General features: G+C 40.1%; 1 protein-coding gene across 8 annotated transcripts in view; it reads right to left on the reverse strand.

Annotated features, from left to right (window-relative positions):
- AFF2 (ALF transcription elongation factor 2) overlaps positions 1–22,016 on the reverse strand; it is a 464,322-nt gene that overhangs the window by 155,471 nt on the left and 286,835 nt on the right. For all 8 annotated transcript variants that reach the window (XR_012160619.1, XM_073358389.1, XM_073358388.1 and 5 more), the window contains one exon: positions 5,657–5,708. Coding sequence is in view for 7 of the 8 variants with exons in the window: in XM_073358389.1 (XP_073214490.1) it covers positions 5,657–5,708 (52 nt within the window). In the remaining variant the exon portion in view is untranslated. The remainder of the gene's footprint in view (positions 1–5,656; positions 5,709–22,016) is intronic.

A 22,016-nucleotide genomic window follows, 5' to 3' on the forward strand; every position in this document is an offset into this window, starting at 1 on the left:
AAAGTTCAATGTGCATTACAAGAATCAGAAGCTCTCCCTACGGCTGACAGCATTTTTAGACTCTCAGCTACAAAGTAATTCATTTTGCATGCAATTATCTAATACTAACCTAGCCAAGAAAGAGTGTTTGGATAAACTATAAAACTTAGATCATGGACATGGATTATATAGGAGGTGTCTCGTGAATGCATGGTTATCACACATGCAAAAGGTAATCATTAAGTGAAGGAGAAAAAAAACAAACAGAAAAGATAAAAATGTTTCATGGATTGTTCTGCCAAAAATACTATGTACATAAAATATTCAGAATAATGGAACAGATCTGTAAATGGTATCAAAGTTTCTTTGGTTCAAAAATACACAGATATGCAGCAATGTGCTTTAAATTAAGTGCACGTTTCAAAGGTTATGAAGATTATTCCTTAGGAAGAACAAAGAAGAGCTGGTTAAAGAAAACTGGGTACACTGCAGCTACTTAAAATACTGTATCAGGGCACAATCCTTTTGGATGGCTCTGAGCTCAAAGCTAAATTGAATTATGCAGAGCTACTTTAAAGAACAAAAAATACTAACCTGTGTTTTATCTAAGCTCTTTAAGATGAACCGAGTCACTAATTAAACCCCCACCCCCACTATTCTGCCTATGTTTCTGGGTTTTTTTTTTTTTGTTTAACTAAGTAATAGTACCATCTAAAGGCTCTATCCTTCCTTACAGAACACTGTTAACAGAATCCCTGAAATGCATTGCCAAGTTTTAAGCTTACTAATACACGTCTGTCCTTTTCTTTGTATTTATAATCCCACAGCCAATCTGAAACTATTGGGTAATGGGAGCATTCTCTGCAAAGTAACAAAATCTTAGTGATGCATCAAAATTCTGTTCAATGACAGTACTGTAAGAATTCAAAATCCAGGGAACTGCTTAAGTTAAATATAATGATTTCACTCAATAATACATTAAGCAGATGTTTACCTGGCGTTATGAATTTGTGCCACAAATATCTATTGGGTTGGTCAGCGTGCATATTAAAAACCACCGAAATAGGTCAAATTGTAGATAATGTAAAACTTTCAAGACAGCAATTTTAATAAAACTGTCAATACAATTTTTTCTGCGAAAACATTTGAAACTGATTATGTTGCTTACATTGAAAGAGAAACACAAGGTCTATATCTTTAGATCTTTTATTGAACTGTGAGCACAGCATCAATAACTGCTTCTCAGCTGTAAATGAAAATTGATTCCAGATCTAACCCCTCATCTTAACTGTGTTCCTTTAATCCCAAATCACCCACAATGGAAAGCAAAAGAATCAGCCTTATGCGTGACACAAAGCACGTGTCCCCTGCTTTGTTCTAAGGTGACTGCACTGATGATGATGCTTCTCCCAAAATGTTAGCAGGAGATTTAAGAGATAACTGTAGCTTTTCAGATGGTGGCCCATAAAGCAATGTGATGAATTCTGCACCTGGATTGGAACAACTTGCTCCTGCTTCATCACAATGATCGATATGGTTCATAGATTCATAGGATTTTTAGGTCAGAAGGGACTGTTAAGATCATCTAGTCTGACCTCCTGCATAACACAGGCCAAAGAACTTCACTCAGTAATTTCTGTATTGAGCCCACAACTTCTGTTTGAGCTTTAGCTTTTAAGAAAGATATCCTGTCTTGACTTAAAGATTGCAAGTGATAGAAAAACCACCTCATTCCTAGGAAGGGGTTCCAATAGTTAATTACCCTTACTGTTAAAAATTTGCACCTGATTTCTTGTGCCTTATTTCTAGTGTGAATTTTTCTAGCTTCATCTTCCAGCCTAACATAACTACTGTCAGAAATCAATTCCCCCTGCTGGTATTTGTTGACTATGGGCAAGTTACCTCTTAACCTTCTCTTGGATAAACTAAATAGATTAAGCTCTTAAGTCTCTCACTATAAGGTATGTTTTCCAGATTTCAAATAATTCTTATCTCTCTTTTCTGAACCCTTTCCAAATTTTCAGTATTCTTTTTAAAGTTTGGATGCCAGAACTGGGCACAGAATTCCAGTAATTGTCTCACTGATACTTGATACAGAGGTAATATTCCTCTTCTTATACATCCAGGAATTGTGTTCACACTCTTAGTTACAGCATTGCACTAGGAACTCGTGTTTGGTTGGTTCCTCCCAAGAAGTGTGAAACAAAAGGAAGAACCTGATTGGCAGGTGGAAAAGCAGGCTGCAGTTCAGATTTTGGGTTTGGACCTTACTCTAGTTATTTCACTGATTGCAAATAAATATTTGTGCTGGCTCATGGGACTGGGATAAATAGATAGCTCAGCAAATCATAGTCTAAAATTATTTACTTTCATTTAAGATGGTAATTTAAGATGGTTCATTTAAGATTATTTACTTTCAGTAGATGGTACATTTTTGCACCCTTAAACCTTGGGCCTATGTTGGCCTATGTTACAAACTGCATAAAGTACAAAAATAGTGATTTTGGAGGACAAGGTAAATCTGAAAGGTAAAATAAAAGAGAGGAGACAAAATACAAAGATATTGGACAAACTGTTAAGGTGCTTTTAATCTTTTCTCTCCCAGTTACAGTATGCACATGTGTATATCTGAATTTCAAGCATCATTTGACTGCAAACTCTTACGTTAAAAAATTAGTTTTGTAACTCAGTGCCCCACAGCTGAATGTTTGGTATGTTATAATTTGTATATTGCGATAGTCTCATTCCAGCTCTCATGAACGATCATTTTATATATTCTAGGAAACAGCATTTTGCCTTTAAACATGCCATAACTGTTTTGTTAGTGTTTATGTATCTGACCAGTACAACTGATCTATGTTTTCTTTTTTCTTTTTTTAAATAAACATGATCAAAACTTGTAAAGTGTGAAAGAATCCAACAAGTGAAACACCTGACTGCTACACCAGAGCTCTACTTCTCCACTTGCCCAGGTCCCAATGTGGGATGCAATCTGTGACAAAGATCCACAATGAAGGATGTGCACAAGTTATTAATGCAGGAGACTTAACATGGGATTCTTCCCTTTAAATGCATTCAATGCTTTTTATTCCCTCCATTTCATGATCTTCTATTTCTGATGTAACTAAAAGTGAGGGCCTGCACATTTGGGTGGAATGCTGGAAATGAGCAATGCCCCTTGAAACAAAGGACAATTGGGAGAGCTTTTCCTTTCCCAACAGATTATTTATTTTTGATACCTGATTGAAGAGTGTACTCTTGGGATACCTAAATATGCAGCAAAGCATCTGTTTTTTAAAAAATACTTGGGATTGCTCAGAAGGTTTGAACCTCCTGCCTAGTGTGAAAACAGGGTCAATGCTAAACAGAAACTCTCCTTTACATGTATTGTAGAACCCTAAGAAACCAAATGAATGTTCCTTACTGTGTTCCTTACTTCTTCTCTTTGAACCTGGTGTTGCCAATGGCATTACTAGAAAGTGACACCTGGGTTTTTAGTGCAATGGTATTAGTGTAAGACCCATAGGTTCCTTGTTTTTCTGAAAGACATTAAAGTTATATCCAAAGCCCATCACAGTTGATGGGAATCTTTTCATTGACTTCAGTGGGCTTTGAAACAGGCCCTTACTCACTTCAGCCCCTGATTCTGCTCTCACGGTTGCTGGTGTGAACACAGAGTAACTCCACTGATATCAGGGGAGTAACACCAATATGAAACTGGTGTGAGATCAGAATCAGGCCCAGAGTATCTGTCTGCCTGCCATTATTCTAGTTTTGAACTGGTACTGACATTGCCAAAGAGATTACATTGGGCCTCACATTATACATGTTACATTTTAAAGGATGATTTGGGCAACTTCCTTTGAGTGATATGTCCAATCAAGCAGGACACTTGTTAGTCAGACAAGCTGCACAAGATTATACAACTCTGCATTGCATACATGTAGGCTTTTAATCCTTCGACTTGTGAGTGCTTGACACTGGGTTTCTGTGTTGGAAAAAACTGACTCATACAATCCAGGTGCGAATGGATACTACGAAGTATATATTTCTTGGCATGCCCAGAAGGAGGAAGTGGGAGGGGTAGCGGCAAAATTCAGATACTTTGAAAAATAAATGAGAGCGCTCAGTTAAAAGCAACATTTCTGAAGCTGTAGGTAAACAGACATCTCAAAGGAGGTTTGCATCATTCTCTTTTCATATTCCTAATGATCAGCTGGACACTCTGAGAGTGTCTTATCAAGGAAGAAAGTAAGAATGCCCACACAATACAACATTCCACATCATAACAATTATGACAACAACATCGAAAATTTGCTGTCATTGGTGCTCTGCTTTACTGTTTTATGACCTAAGAAAGATATGGGGCCAAACTGATCCTTGATTTAATTCCATTGTCTTCACTGAAATTATATCAGGGACGAATTTGGCCCAAGGTGTCTAGACTTTCTTATTAAAAATGCTGAAAATATGCATGTCCCCCATTTTATTTCTCAGCAGTAACTGTAAATATTTATAATGCAGAATGGAAGAAAGGACAATGGTATCAGCAATTTTTCTGCAAATGCTTTTTCACTAATGTCCCCTGTAGTCTGAAAGATGTCTGCTATTGATTCACAGCCCGGTCCTGATGCTGTACCTCTGGGAAACAGGAGTGTATCACTAATATTTACATTAGGATTAATGATTGTGGACTCTAAACCCTTTGCTCAATGGCTGGAACAAAAGTTCCACTGATTCTCCACTGCTTTGGACTACAGTCATCTACAGTGCAAAGAGAGTGTAAAGTGGGTGCAAACCATTACTCCTGGTAGGAGTGAGTGGAGAACTCTGATTTGGGAGCATTTTACAACCCTTTTCACAGGTGTAAACAGCGACACAAACTGGGTGCAAGGCACCGGAGTCAAGATGATTAACTGGGGAACTAAAACAAAGGCTAACAGGACTTGTCTCCCCTTGAAAATTATTCCTGAATAACTCCATGTATAGACACTCTTAGGCCTGGTCTACATTACAGGGTTAGGTTGACATAAGCTACCTTGCGTTGACTTAGCTGTGGAAGTGCCTTCACTTAAATTTGGCTCTTGATGACGTACGTGCCTCTCTATGCCGATTTAGTAACACCACCTCCCCAAGCGTTGTAGAGTCATGGTCAATGTAATTAGGTCAATGCAGTGTAGACACAGGGTTGTTACTGGCATTCAAGAGCTGTCCCACAGCACCCCACACTGGCAATACAATCAATATAAGCACTCCTGGTGAGGATGTGCTCTGCTGACCCAAGGAGCCAGTGTGCATACACACAAGCGTTTTAATAACTGCGGTGGTGATATGCTGATAGAAGTTAGGTTGACATAATATTGTAGCCTAGACATGGCCTTATTCTGGAATAGGAGTACCATGTTCCTGTTAAACTTAACCCACTTTCAAAGTGAATTAAACTGGAACAGGGTTCTCTTCTTTTGGAGTAAGAGTGTCAGAACGTGTGACTATTCATAATCAGTTGTTTGAGAATAACTATTCCAGAATAATTCAATGTGTAGGCAAGCCCTGTGGTGATGGAGAAGTCTACCCAGGAACAGATCTGATACAGATATAATAAAATAATATGTAACCCCATTCAACTGATGAAGATATTGTCAGATATGTATGTGATATGCACATGTCAGAATTTTACCTGTTCATGGTCATCTTCATCACTGCTGAGTTTTAGATCATCTTCAAGCATTCTAAAAAAAAAACATAATTACATTTAATGAACTAATTTTATAAATTATAGGCGAAATCTAACCCTCAATGAAGTCATTCAAAAAACTCCTAGTGAGTTCAACTGCAGCAGGATCATGATCTAAAAAAGAAAATTGTGAATACACTATAATCACCACATTCCTTTTTATGTGAATAAAGGCGAGGATGGACTACTTTGAAAATGACTCCATTGCAAATGCCTACAATTAGCCCCTCTTTCATGTCCTCTTCTACCTGCTGACTGGCCCACAGTGTTTAGCTTACCACAAATGGATATTTCTAAATTGGGAGAAAGAAAAGGAGGACTTGTGGCACCTTAGAGACTAACACATTTATTTGAGCATAAGCTTTTGTGAGCTACAGCTCACTTGCATCTGATGAAGTGAGCTGTAGCTCACAAAAGCTTATGCTCAAATAAATTGGTTAGTCTCTAAGGTGCCACAAGTACTCCGTTTCTTTTTGCGGATACAGACTAACACGGCTGCTACTCTGAAACCTGTCATTATGCAAGGCACTAAATTGGGAGACTGGGGTTAAAGTAAGAGGAAGCACAGCTCCTCTCCTTTGCTGGAAACAGAGAAAGGGCTTCCCCCTCTTCTTGATTTAGGCAACTGCTGCCTCATATCTTTCTTGGCTGGTGATTTGAGGACCCACCAGGCAGGGGATTGTGAACTGGGAATACCAGGAGGAGCTGGTGCCTGTTTGAAGAATTTCTGCCCCTTCCAGCATTCCTATCAGGAGGTACAGTAGTATCGGAGGGAAAGACAAGAGTTTTCCATGCTAGGAATCTCCTCTACACGGTCTCTCTTCTACAGGGGAATCTGTCACACCACTGCTCCCTGTTCCCTCTACAGGACAAGGGGAAGGAGGACACCATGCTGCCCCCAGCTCTCTCCCCATTTTGGAAGGAGAAGGGATGAAAAATATATACTACTATATTACTACCTATTTTATATAACATCTCTCTTTTGATAAATCTGTACATTTTTGAAGTTCAGGAATAAGATATTTCCATGTTTTGGAAAAGAAACCATTTTTACCTTCTTTTACATCAGTCTAGATTCTCCATTTTCCTGAAGTCTAGAATAAGAGTTGGGAGCCACCAAGTATATGCTCCTATCCAACTACCCAAAGCTACATTGTGTGAGTGGCAATGGGTGTTCTTGGGGCTACATTTCTTCTGTTACCCCAGTCTCTTTTCTACACCAAATCCCTTTATCACTAGATAACGGAACAACATATCAACATGCATCATCAAGACCTCTCATGATAGCCACTGAAATTGGTGAGCTTCCTCTATTTTATTTTGATCTCCTTCTGCTTCTGCAAGAGACTTGCAAACTGCAATTATGGATTTCATGTTGATGGAGCTTGGAGTCTATGAATTTTTACTGTTAGTCTTTAAATAACAGTAACAATCAATGAGTGTTTTGTTTGGATGGTCTTTTGTTTGAAGACTACCACTAAATCATGGCTGGCTGCAAGGGGACAGTATTGCAACTGGTCAAATATCAGCCCTCTCCAAACCCTGCTGGTGCTTTTAAAAGAGAAAGTGTAAGGAGAACTTTAACTGGCTAGTAAGTCATCTGTCTTTTAGTGACCTCTGTTGTCAGGCAGCTCAGTGGTTACAAAGTATCTGGACATGAAACTACTAGTCATTAACCTCTTGATAAATGGCAGATGCCTCCTTGTAAAATGTGAGCTCATAGAAGTAAGTCTGAGGTATGGATAAGGAATTTTTCCATCCAAAACTAAGAAATCTGCAGGAAATATTAATCTTTAGAGGGCTAGATTTTAGTGATCAATGGGAACTTTTTATGTTGTTTATCTAGCAGACACATTCATTTGTTTCTACAGTGGTACTGCCTGCTGCACCATTCACAACAACAGATCATTGCAGCTTGAGCTATCCGTAGCCCTTAACTGCATCATCAGAGTTCATGATATACTATGAGGACAATGTACCCAGAACTGTAAGACCATCCTAATGTGTGGATACATGTTTGTGACTCTTAATTCTAATTCAATCCTAAATTCCTCTTCTAAAACCTACATCGCACTTAAATATGCAAAATATTCTGCCTCTTTAAAGCAACACTGCTGGATAATGTACTCTGTATTATTTAAAACAAAATTCAGAGCTAAGAAAAATAAGGCAAGGTCGCCTTTTCATAAATTAAGCCTAAAGAGTTATTTCTTTCTTTCTAGCCATTGCACTTTTTTCATTTTGTTACATGTTAAATTTCTTCTTGACATATTCTGTTGAAGTAAACCAAAAGGATAAAGGAAATTCTGTATTAGACAAATGAAAAGAAGCAAGCATAAAAAGATAAATGAATGTACTTACAAACCTATGAAACAGTCTTATAAAATGGCTGATTAATAACTGTACTTATAAAGCATGTTACAGACATCTTCTAACAGTACCGTAAGCAATAGATATGTTTATATTGAATATTGAAATTTGATATAAAATATGATGATTAGTAGGAAGGACAACTGTTGGAGTTGGTTTCAGATAAAGTAAATCTGCAGGATTTATGAGCTCCCGTCAAGAGACTGATGGATGTTTAGAAGACTAGAGAGAGGGGAAAAATTGGATTTGGGTATTTGTTTAGCGGTTCCAAGCTTATCACTTGGAGTATATAATTCTTCTTAGCCTGGTCTGCTACATGAGGAATATGTCATCACATTCAGTTACACAACTCAAAGGTTAAACAACCAAACCACACCGCTACTAAAATGCATCATCCTTTAGTGGCAGATGGAATAATTAGGGAGAAACAGAATATGGTACCAACAGTAAATATATGGCAAAGCAAAAAGTGAGGGAATAAATTCAAAAATATACAGAAATGCATAAATGAAAGTGGAACGTTCAAGAGTTCAGAAAGCCTCTTCCCAGAGGATATTAGTTAGAAGGAGGTAATATTTTACAGAAAGTGGAGGACTTAGATGTTCTTCAACCATTTTAAAATGTGCTTTATATTCTGGAGATGTGGGTCATGCTGGCTTGCACGTTTAATGTTTCTATTAACTCCCATTTATAAGCAAGTGGCATCTGATCACACTCAAGGCCCAATAAGGGCTTTTAAAGATTGCCAGCAATCTTAATCCAAGGTGACTGTTTCATAATCATCATACCTAGGGAAGTAACACATTTCAGTCTCAAAGCCCTGAGCCAGAAGAGCTCTGTATCTTTAGTACTTTCCAATACTGTCTGTATGGTCTGAACATGAATTTGAGTCCTCTTGAGAGACAGATACGTGTAAGTATGCATATATGATCTATATGGAACTATGTAACTGTTAAACTTAAGAACACCATGTGTTGAGATTACAGAATGAATTCCTTGGTAATATCATTCCCGCTGTTAAGAAAAGGCAATTCAGTGGCTATATTAAAGTTACAATGAACACAGTCAATGAGGGTAAATCAAAAAGAAAACTGTCTGTATCAGAACGCTATCTCCGGAGGTGTTACAAATTCATTTCATTTCCTATTCTTCTCTGTCCTAATCGACATTATTGTTGAATATACATGTACTTGTTTGTCTTTTCATCCACAGCTAATGCATAATACCACTTTAGGGAAAGTGTGGAATTAAGAAGGATTTTTTATCTCATTATTAGAGTGCCATTTAGAGAGCAACAGTTAAGGCTGTGTCAGCATATTTATTATATTTTCAGAGGTTTATAATTTGGGATGTGAATTTGCAGCAGCCTGAAATGTGGTGACAAAGAAACACAGTTATCCCTGGGGCAAACTGGTGTAATTCTCCTTGACTGATTACTACACTTGCTTATTCCAAAGATGAATCTGCTCCAACAGCAGGCTTTTCATGCATTAGAAACCTAGATAGAAAGGGGGTGGAATGAAGGTTTTATTGGCATGAGTTTGGGAGGGCCACACCACTGACAACAGACAAAAACTTTATTATTTTGAGGATGCAGTAAGTTGACTTAGGCCTTAGTGGACTCCTTGAAAAATGGTATGGATTGAAAATGAGGCTGCCTTAAAACAATTTTGGAGGGATATATGATTTTGGTACAATGAGCTGGATCATTACTGTTTCTTTGCTGCTCCTGGTGCTTTTCCCAAGGATTTAGCAGCCAGAACGAGAAACACGTGTGCACTGAAAATATATCAGCTTAGACATGAACAAAGAACGCCCTTTCTGGTCAGTACTTGTAGATGCCGTCAAAGAATTCTGAGAGTCCCACCAGGCTCCTTTTTGTTCCAAAAGAGGATTGTGTTCCAAACTCCGCCCACTCCCGCACTCAGTACAGTGTTGCACAGGCATGAATTATGGAGCCAGGTCACTACATCCCAGTAGTTTTCGTATGCTCAATTAAAAAGGAACAAACGGTTTTAACCATTCATTCATGCAACTGACGGAAAAAAGGTCAACCAAGCGGACATGAAAGAACAATATAAAAGACCATTGCTGAACCTGTACTGCAACTCATTGCACTGCTAACAAACCCAAGTGAATGCAGGAATGGAGCCAATTGTAAAGCCATCACCATCATAAACGTTGACTTCATGAAATGTTCTGTGCACCTCAGACCTGTAGGTTTGGGCCCTTGCCAGCAGAGGGACCAAGCGTCCCGATATTATTGGGACCATACTATTATTAAGGGCCTTGTCTTATACAGGCAACTATTCCCTGCTTACTCCACAGTCCCGATTTTTCATACTTGCTATTTGGTCACCCTGCTTGCAAATGAGCAAGTAAAAGTTTGATTTAGGAAAGATGAGATAATTATTATCCATAAAAAGTACAATCATCAGATACCTCATTTTCAATAAATTCACATACCATTTTAATAGAAGCTTTAGAACTCCTGAAAGGGATATTGTCATAGCTGACAGGCCAAAAATGTTATTTATCCATCTAGGCTGTGGGCTTGATCCAAAGCCCAATGAACTCAATGGGAGTCTTCATTTACTTCATGGAGCTCTGGATCAGGACCTAAATCTATTTTCTGGCTGTGAATACCTTCTATCACTGAAATATCTAAATATTTTATGGGTAATTTAGCTCCAGGGCCCAGATCCGCAAAGGTGCTTAGGCACTTAAGTCACATTAATTTCAATGGGAGTTTAGACACCTAAATATTTTTGAGCATCTGGGCCAAGGTCCCTAGTGGACGTCATGGAGCACTCCTTTCCTCCTTCTTCTGGTTTTATGAAGCTGTATTTGGGGTGTGTAAATATATATATCTATAAAATAACAAACCATTCTGATTATGGAGACAAAACTTGATCCAAGAGGATGTTCCTGCAACACACCAAATTCTGTTCCTCCTTACTTAGTCTGGGTTCAATTCTCCACTGTGGCTAAGCTGCACTTGGCTGTAGGGTGTGCCAGTTTCAACTCCCTGATCCCAAGCTGCCCAGAAAATTAGCTCTTACTTCTGCCAAGCTGGCATGTGTAAAATATGTACTCATTTGGATCACACAATTGCCTACAAGTGTGCAGTTTTTTCTGTGCAATGACAGCACACACACGTGGATGAATCAAGCACATACAGGTATGGTGTTCTTTTCCCCACCATGCTTGGCTCTGGTTGTCATGCTGGCAGATTAGGTGTCAACACATACCAAGGCCCCAGGCCTCACTGAACACTAACAAATGCATTTCTGGAAACCAGGATAACTCACCTGTGTGTTGGGATTGCTAAAACAGATGCTAAGTTGATAAAAATGTGTTTAGTGTTTAGGCCTGATGAAATGCTTGTAGGATGCTGCATGTACTGAGCTCACTTATAACGTCTGTAACCCATGGTAGAACGTTACGTTGAGTATTTGCATTGTAAACCTCTGTAACTGTGTAACTCAAACAGGAAAGAAGCATTAATTAGTGTAAAGTGCTGCTCTGCACAAGAAGGCCCACTGAAACCAAATGAGCCATGGTGAAACATCCAGGACAAAGACTTTGTGGATTGTCTCCTCTCCATCCCCAACAGCCAGGAAGAAGAGACAGGTGCTGACACTTGTTCAATATGTTTGAACTGTGGGGGAAAGGAATAAAAATGCTTGACCAGAAGGAACTGTATCACTGTGCTGCTTGAAATTTGGAGAGGACAATATTTCCAAGCATAAGCGAGGGATCCCTCAGCTGCTTAGCTTGGGTTAGCCCTAAAGGAAATATAGCATTTGCATATTACAGCAGCTTCTATTACCTTTTGAAATCTATGACTGTAACTCATTTGTGTGTGTGTATGTTTACCTGCTTTAACCTCATAAATAACTCTGTTATTTCTCTTTCATAGTTAATACATCTTTAGTTAGTTTATTGTAGGATTGGCTACAAGTGTTGTTTTTGGTGAAAGATCTAAGGTACAATTGATCTGGGATAAGTGACTGGTCTCTTGGGACTGGGAGTAACCTGAATATTGTTGTGGTTTTTCGTGTAAAGGACCATCTGTCACAAAGACAAGCTTGCCCGGGTGGCAAGACAGACCAGAGTATCCAAGGGGACTGTCTGTGACTCCATGTTAAGGCTTTTATAGTGCTTAGGAGTTCACACGTGACATTTGGTTGGTGATCTCTAAGTATAAAATGCATAACCAGTTTGGGGTTTGAACCCTGTTTCTTAACAGTCTGCCTTGAGGTTGGCACTCATGGTCATGAGCCACTCCATATAGCCTGACATTGGTATGTCGGGAATCAAATTGAAATGGACAAGATTCGGCTCTCTGAAATGCTAACAAAAAACTGGATTACTGCAAATGGACTTCTACTCTGAGAGACTGTGACTGCCAACACAACAGGGAGGCCACATTTCTGACCACCATCCTTGGGATTGTCTCCTTAAACAGGTAGTGTTTATAGCTAAAATATGGCAGAACAGAGCAGAGAAAGATGAGATCTCACACAGAGATATAACAAGCAGGGGAAAGAGTTGATAAAGGGGTGGCAGGCAGAGGAAGTATATAAATGGGTTGGGAGTCTTTAAAAGAAAACAGTTCCCTCTTGCTTTCTCTTTACACTGCTACAAATGGACCTATTCTGTGGGTTTTAGATTCGGAAACATACACTAGCACCTGCAACTATTTATCCTCTTCCGTATTAGCGAGACAGCTTGGAACGTCATACCAAATTTCACCTGTGATATTTAATAAGACTTCAATCCGGAACAGGCAGGAAACAAATCCATGTCTTTGAGGTGAAAAAAAGCAGCGCATTACCATCCTGTGGTATGAAGCCCTTATTAACGCGACAGTCCAATGTTTTCTGGAATACCTAGTTGTGGAGAACACATGTGAACACTGACAAGCAAGAAGATGTTACCTTTTCCACCTCTGAACTTCCACTGAATTGGTCCCATCAGTTCAACACAATCTAAACCGCTTTTACCCTGTGGACATTACACTGAGCTTGTTTTTCATTTTCCTGATGCATTTCTCTGTATTATATTAGACTTTTCAGAGAGTGGTAAGTCAAGTTATCATGCAAATAACAAACTGAACAATGGAATTCAGATGTATTTCAAGAATATGTTGCACACTGCAGAACAATTTTATCATTTATCAGGGGGTTTTGTGTGTGTGTGAGAGAGAAAACATCTAACAATATATTTCCCCAGAGAAGTGCATAAAACAATGGACAAAAAGGTCGGGAAAATGAAAACAAATGGTAGCGTAATTGCAAAGGAAAAAGAGGATGTTTTGTTTTAAAATATCCCATCTATAAATCATGAGATTTGATATTCATCCTCCTGCTGAAATGGGCAAGTCATCTTTAAAATATTTCCTCTGAGATAATCCAAAAGTTATGGTAACCCCCGCTCACCCTGAACCCTGCCCCCAACCCTTAAAATGTTAAATGGAATTTACAAGCACCATTTAACCTGATATTCATGGCCACTTGTTCAACAATTGTATACACATCTAAATAATTTTTATTAATTTTCCCTTCTCCTTGTCTCCCATTTTTTCCCGGTTCTCATTGGTGACCATAGACTAGCTCCTGACAACTCTTACTCTCTCGAGTAGCCTTTACTCATGTAAGTAGTCTCATTGGCCTGAATGGGACTACTTACATGACAAAAGGCTAGTTGCTTGATTAATGGATCAATTGCTCATTCTCCAGCCTGGTGGTTTAGTAAGGTATCTCCAGTGAAGTCTCATGTGTTAGCCAAACGGAAATGCTACGGACAACAAGGCTAGTTGGCCTCTTCCCCCTCACAGGAGACTGAATACATTCGCCTCATAACACTGTCAGCCTCCCCCCAATCCAACTGATGGAGAAAGATGTCTTGCTAAGAAACACTCCATTTTGTGTTGTCACACTCAGTCTGCCTTAGTGTTTCTGGCACCATATCAGTAATTAGTGTAATTACAGCTGGTGAGAGAGGAGTAACCCCTGTGGTTATCTATTAGATACCTCACAATCAGAGAGTGCACTTCATTACTCATCTCTCAGTATCATCTTCTCATTCCAAAAGGATTAAGCCAAATGAATTCTTTCAGCAGAAGAATTTCTTTATCTAGCCCTCCATTAATCTCCGTGTTTAAAAAGCTCTTCAAGGCAACTAAAATATTAAGTTGCTTCTAAGTGCATTATAACTACTGCTCTGTTGACAGGCATTTTGTTTTTCATTAAAGTTGAGAGAGAGAAGAGAACTGAGGCAAATGGGGAGGGAGAAGGCAGAACCTATTCCAGGTTTTTACCTACATGTTGCCTTGAATAATATTATAGCAAATCCAATAATTTACAGGCTCATCACCAAATAAAAAGCCAAATCCTGTTCTCAAAGTCAATTCCCATTGGACTAGAAACAGGTTTGGGCCCAAAGGTTTAAATTACAAACTAAACATTTTGTCTACATTAAAGAAAGCAATTTCTTTTTACAAGTACAGTTGCGGTGAAGTTTTAATAATAATTAATGGGCTCCTTGCTGGAAATTTAAAGTCTCAGTTCTTCCACACAATCCATAGGTACTGTAAGTCAAACTACACTGTGAGCTTCTTGCTTGCTGTACAATCGGTGATTGGAACCCTGCCCTCTGAGTCTGGCAAGCCCAAATATGAGACATCATAACGGTAAAAAATGTGGGACTTAATAAAAAGAACAGAGCAGGAAGATTATGATGTGGGATTAATATTTTCGATAACCTCTAGTTTTATGACTCAGCGTGTTGATGTATACAGTTTATAGTAATAAAAGCAAGAACATGATGTCTGTTTGAGGCTTGGATAATGAATGATGAGGATAAACCTAGAGGTCTGCTTTGGAATTGTGTTCTTCTATGGAGAAAAGAGGATCACAGTTTGTTCCCACTCTTATATTAACTTGGCTAATCATGCCAAACTTTTCCAGTGTGGACGAAGTGTCCATATCCCTCCCCCTTCATCTCTCCACTCTACTCCCTAGACATTTCCTTGGTAACGGTGTCCTCCTGTCAAACACTCCCCCACAAAAAAAAAACAACGCAGCTGCCCCCAGTCATGATCCAACTCATAAGGAACAGCAGATCCCACAACACACACATTCTAAAACAGGGCATCCAAAGTGGGAACCATTCCAGAATAGCTATTGCAGAATAGCTTACTGTACAATAGCTATGCTTGTCAATTTCCCCATATAGACAAGGCCTAAAAGGCCACTAAGGAAAATCCAGTTGTTATAGGGCCCACTTATGTCCGTTTGGATTCTGCTAATTGTCAAGGGCAGTATATAGCCCAGAAAGTATGTTGTGAAACACACTCATCTCCATTACTTTCCGAATGAAAAACACCTTCTAACTGAGCCATATCTGAGCAAAACTATGCCTTAGCCAAAGCACCAGTGTTTTCTCAGGCAAACCAGCCTTGACACGGCAGATCTACACACAAGGCTTTGGGAATTTAGTTAAACAATGATTGATAAATCCAGAGTAACCTGCAAAGGTGATGTGAAAAAAATTCACATCAGATAAGATATTTAAAAGATTTTTCTCTACAGGAAATAAATAGCGTAAGACTGGCTCATCTATCCAGTGCTCTATAATGTATATGGAAGTGCATTCATTTTACTCATTGACTATATTATTTTATTTTATTCCTTTTTTAATCTGCAGGTGAAGTGAGCCCTTCAAGGAGGTGTCTGATGAGCTGTCAGTACCAGCATGACATTCACAAATCTTTTGCTGGTTTCCTCTTAGATAGACTAATCTCATATCTGAAGAACTGGACTCTTTTGGTTCTGTCTATTGGAAATGGGGTTGTCTCTGCTAAATCTCAAACTTCAGTAATGTGGTCTGGAGTGGAAGCAGCTTTTGAGCGTTCATTAGTTTCGTTTACATGGAGGCATTTCTTGCAAGTCTGAGCTATTTTTTAAAAAAAAAATACAACATTGTTTCTGCTCTTTGAATTATTTGCCACTAAAAAAATGCTCCCTACTGACATTTAGGCATGTTAAATGTTGTCGAGAGACACTATGCTTCAGTAGTAATAATAATAACACTTCACTCTTATTTAGCGCTTTTTCCTCAGTAGATCTCAAAGTGCTTTACAAAGGAGGTAGAGAGTGATATGCATTCCACTCACCTGAAGCTTGAGTTATGGGGCTCCATGCAGGTGAAGAAGTGAAATCCACCACCCAGTATGGGACAAGGCTGCAGGGCAGCACATCCTCACCCCACTTGGTGCTATTCTAGTTTGTGGGCTGTAACAGAAGCTGCAGCCCTGCCATGTAGCTGTGTGTGATGTTGGGACCAGCCTGGATCCTTTGGCCATCCACTGTAGCTCACACAGGGCTAGCAAGGAGATTCTATCTTTGTTGCATGTACGATGCACCCCTGCGCAGCCTTCCACTGGTGGCTCCCCGACATAGCACCTATGGCAGAGACTAGGGGAGGATGACGGCCTTGCAGTTGTACTTCTACAAGATGAAAAAATTTCACCTTCAATGCACAATTACAGAGCAAGATGAATTTTAAGAGTGAGAAGAAGTCACAGAGGAAATTGTGAAGCAGCATATCAGAGCAGCCACCCGAACCTTGGTGATCAAGCTCTGAACATCAAGCAAAATAAAGGTGAAAGCATAACTCATCCCCAAACAATTCACAGTAGGCCTATTAGTCCCCTGCTCACAGACCTGGTTTTCCTCCTTAAACTCTCTTAGCTGTACCAAGGACTGACCACATCCTGGCTACAATTAACAAAACATTCTACTTGTCTTTGCAAGTGCTTTGAACTGAGTTTGTGGCCAATACAGGCTTGTGCACGAGAAGCAGAAGGACGAACAAACAACTCCACAAAAAGGCCAGTACTCAGCTTTTGATCTTCACTGCAAAGACATCAGCTGACTAAAGTTCCCAGCGCTGCAGTGGGGTGGATTGTCCAGCCACACACTTCCAGTGAGCTTTTGGAATCGGCCTTCATAGGTTAAGCATAGAAAGTAGGGAAAGCAAACTCATTTCCATTAATATCAAACCCACTGGAGCTTGGTGTTTTTGCAACTTTCATTCAAATGTGAACACTAATAGGGTCATGCTCTGCTCAAGAAGACTGTGACAAAAGGAGCAGAAAGAGGGCAAAGATAAAAATCCAATGCCAAGGAGGGTGAAAAAGTGGACAAGAGAGAGTGGCAGAGTGGGAAAGACTGCACAAGGGGAGGGAGAAAATTGCTAATGGAAAACTAAATATATATCTATGTCTTTCGGTAGGATACCAACTTGTGGCAGCTTAAATTTGGAGGGAAGGAGAAAGATGAGGTTGGTGGGGTGTCTTCTACTCCTGACACAAAGCAGAGCCTTCCCTTGGACTAGAAAAACAGATTTATTTTTTAACTGAATCTTGAAAAATAGTGTATTTCAATTATTGGCTTTGCCAACCTGAATAAATTTTGCAAACTCTGAAATACATTCAAGAGGGCCTCCAAACCTCAGGCTCTGCAAGGTTCCCCCAGCCCCCTTGCAGAAAATATCAAACCCAAGGAAAATCTCCAAAGTTTCCCGCACACATTCCAGGATACTTAGAGCCCAAATATACTTGCATGTTAAAAAATTCACTGTGATTGTACCCTAACAAATTCATGTTGAGTAAAGGAATGAAAATAAATAAAGACTCTGTGACAGCAATCTCAAGCTGTTGGGTTTCTGAATCACTGGGGGAAATTTGTCCTCCAGAATGAATTGCTGGGGACAAGCTGTCCTGTAACCCAATAAAGAGGCTTACATGGTTCATTTCAGTGCTAATGGACAATCACTTCATAAGGCTGCATAAAACAGCTGTATTCTTGTCCAGAGGGAAGAGTGAAGGCGTTTAATACAGGCTGCTAGGGCCAGGTCTTTTTCAATCACAGATATTGAACAGAGAATATTACTAAGCCTTATTCTGGTCCTGAAACAAGCGCAGGGTTGGGGAAGAACGGGGGTTATAGCTGTGTGTTGATGACTGTTTATGTAAAGTGACATTTGTGTCCTAGAGCATGGTTAAAAACGTTACATTGAACATGCTGTTCAAAAGGAGAATTAAAATGGGAGGTGTAGTTCCAAACTCGACCACTGGGGGGAGCTGTTCATTGAAAGTCCCTTCAGGAAGAAAAGGAGGACTTGTGGCACCTTAGAGACTAACCAATTTATTTGAGCATGAGCTTTCGTGAGCTACAGCTCACTTCATCGGAGTCTCTAAGGTGCCACAAGTCCTCCTTTTCTTTTTGCAAATACAGACTAACACGGCTGCTACTTTGAAACCCATCAGGAAGAGCAGCAGTGCCTCCATGGAGGCAGAAGAGCGGACGGGGCAAGACAAAGGCGTGAGAGGCAGGGGCTGATGGGAATGTGGGAGAGATGACTGGGGCTTTCACCATGGCTGGGGGACTTTACATCTTTATTGGGTCAACTGCTGGCGAGTGACTGAAGCCCAGTGCAAAGGGGGTCGGAGGGGTCAGGACTAACCAAGGTTGGCGAACCATTTGTACAGACAGGAGAGTTCTGCCCATGGGAGTTAAGGAGGAACCAGGAGAAAGAAACGCAAGGGGCTGTTTCTGTCTTATTGCACTAAAGTCTGTGTTCTGGGGTTGCATGGTCCCGCAACCCTCCCTTCCATTCAGATCTAACAAGCACCCCTACATCAGAATGCGCCATCTTTGTAAAGATAAATGGATCTTCAATAAGAAAATAAACTATGTTTTGGATCAATTTTTAAAGATAGAAGCCAGAGAACTTATCCACGCACAGACAAAAAGAAAATAAAAGGAATAAACTACTAAAATTATTTCTAAATCTGCATGATTTATAATCGTGCTTTGTGTAGGCACGATGGAAAACAAGCAACAGGCCCGATCCTGCAAGCACTTACTCACATGGGCAGTCCTGGCTCATGCAAGCAATCTCGGGTCCAAAAACAATGACACGACACCACTGGTGCATATAATTACTTTAAGATAAACAGATATGAATAATTGTACATGATTTCCAAGCATTTCCTTTCACTTATAATGCAAAAAGAAAAATTAGAGGATAAAATGGAAATGTATCTGTTTCCACTTCCATGTTTCATACATCATTAATTCTGCAAAAATATATCAGCCTTCAGACTGATACTTCACTTTGTTTGGCAAGCTCTAAGACGGCAATATGCTTGATAACCCGCTTGAAAATTTGATCCTATTGTTTAACAAAATGAGAATTGTTTCATAAGGGGCTCCACCATGTCTGCACATATTTTCCCCTAAGTAACTGTATGAGGCTTGTATTTCCCCAGACAGTTCAACATTTATGTTGATGTGCTTGGCTGCCGACCCAATCTTGCACTAGCTGTAATACAGGAGAATTTTCCTCAGCGTTTTGAATTATGGCACTGAAATCACTTAACAGTGCCTTCGGTGCATGTTAAACAAGTTTCCTGATATAGTTAGCTCTTGCAGAAAGCTTGTTTACCCTATAAATTACAGCACACGGTAAAACCACATTTTGGCCTGGAATTCACAATGGCGAATTATTTTCGATATTGCTTCAAATGGGGCAATTCTGAAAAATTCAGCTTTCCCCTACACGCGCAATCGCGCACACAAATAGTCTCTGTTCTAAGCATTCCCTATCACGTCTTGGGTTACTCTAGTATTAGAAGCTTGATTGTGTTAGTAGAACGCTCCCTGATGGGACACGAAAACCCAGATCCTCAAGGGTATTTAGGAACCTATCTGCTTCTTTAGGCACCCACGTCCTCCATACAGGTTCCAAACTGCTGCTGAGCTGTGGCCTAACCCCATAGGTATTTAAGTGCCTCAGTTTCCACCAGTTGCCCATCTTCGACCTGACGCTGCTGTGCAGCTAACGAGCTGTTCAGAACCCTTGCTCAAGCTGAGGTCCTGAGGCCTCAAAGCTGGATTCTCAAACTAAGCAGGGGAATGCCTATCTCACCAGGGGAGCACAGTCCTGCAGGCGTGGTCTGAGTCTACCTCTGACCTGACACCTGTTAGACCCCGCAGCAGGAGGGACAGATTGAGGCCACCGATAGATGGAGAGACAGCACAACAACCACACCGAAGAGAATTGGGGGCACCTGTGAGAGAGGCATCGAGCCTGAGCCGGGGAGAGAGATGGCTCGGGCTGCTACGGCATGGGCTACTTAAGCGGCTGACCTGGCTTAGGTGCCTAACTCCAGGCAAGGGTCTGGGGCTGAGGATCCTCAGCAAAGGCAGCTACCTATCTGGCCTATATATCTGCACCAAGTCCTAAGACCCTCTCCTCAACATTTCAATCCTGGCTTGCTTAGACAGCTCCTCACTCAGCTTGCTGGCTTCTAAGGATCCCTTTCAGAGGTGCCTAGCCCTCCTTATGCATCGTATGGGGAACCTGGGCACCCAGCCTGAGGGTGAGTATTCTAGGAGCTAGGCATTGCAATGCCGAGCAGAACAATGCCCAAGCACCTTTGAGAATCTGGACCCAAATGGCAAGGGAAGGAAAAAGCAGGGAGGAACCAGGAAAGGTTACACTAAAGATATCCTTCAGAGTAGCAGCCGTGTTAGTCTGTATCCGCAAAAAGAAAAGGAGGACTTGTGGCACCTTAGAGACTAACAAATTTATTTGAGCATAAGCTTTCATGAGCTGCAGCTCACTTCATTGGCTGCATCCGATGAAGCGAGATGTAGCTCACGAAAGCTTATGCTCAAATAAATTTGTTAGTCTCTAAGATGCCACAAGTCCTCCTTTTCTTTTTAAAGATACCCGTAACCACTGTTTTGCCTAATTATTCATAACAAACCCTACAATATGCTATCAGGGTTCTGATGCCAGTGGGAAAATGATCCACTGTGTTATTTCTGAAATCTGAACAAGCCATCCACCTTTTCAGCAACTTCCTGTCTTAAGACACCACCCCACGAGCAAATACAATTCTGCTCCTGATTAGAAAGCCACTTTTAGAAACACATTTTTGTTGTCCCCTTAAGATGTAGATTCTGACACTGAAATCCATTTAGTTATCAAGTGCATGACACCTGAAAAAGGGAAAATAGAGAGACCCAATAGTATCTGGTGATACAGGAATTTTGAAAAAAGATTATTCAGGGGTACATAAAACTACAAAAACCAAACCCTCTCTCCAAATGTCAGGATATAGGTAACTGCAGAATAAGCCTGTCAATCATAATGAACAATAATCTGAAATTACACAGCCAGTGGATGGATAATATTTAGGAACCTAGATACGACCATACTGGATCATATATGTGCTCCACATAGTTCAGAATCTTGTCTCTAGGGAAGGTATGAGAAACCTTGCAGTAGGTAGTTATGGAATAATTTGCCAGCGAGGAATGGTTCTTCCTGACTCCCAGAGGCTGGTTTATACCCTGAAGCACAAGAGTTTATATCTCTTCCAAAACTCATTTTGTTTTGTTTGAATCCTTACTATTATAACTCAGCATGCCCCCGTCGTCCAGATAAATGTCCAAACTTTTTCTGAATCCTGCTAAACTGCTGGCCACCATGGTATCTTGTGGCAATGGGTGTCCTAATTGTGTGTCATGTGAAAACATATTTCTTTTGATTAGTTTTAAATTTACGAAGTGTCATTTTCACTGCATGGCCCTTTCTTTTGACATTGTGAGAAAGGGGCTGGGATTTTCAAAGGAATCTCATTTGGATGAAGTGCCTAATTCCTTAGGTTCCTCTGAAAATTCCAGTCAGGGTAGCTAGAAGTGCCTGATCAACCTTTTCTAAACCACTCGTTATTTCGCAGACCTTGATCAGCTTCTCCACTTTTATTCACCTCCTCTCTAAAGTAAACAGCTCCAGTTTTTTCAATCCTTCTTTATATGGAAGATTTTCCATGCCTGATTGATCAAAT

This window comes from Lepidochelys kempii, chromosome 9 (assembly GCF_965140265.1).
Source record: "Lepidochelys kempii isolate rLepKem1 chromosome 9, rLepKem1.hap2, whole genome shotgun sequence".
NCBI classification, from domain to species: Eukaryota; Metazoa; Chordata; order Testudines; family Cheloniidae; genus Lepidochelys; species Lepidochelys kempii.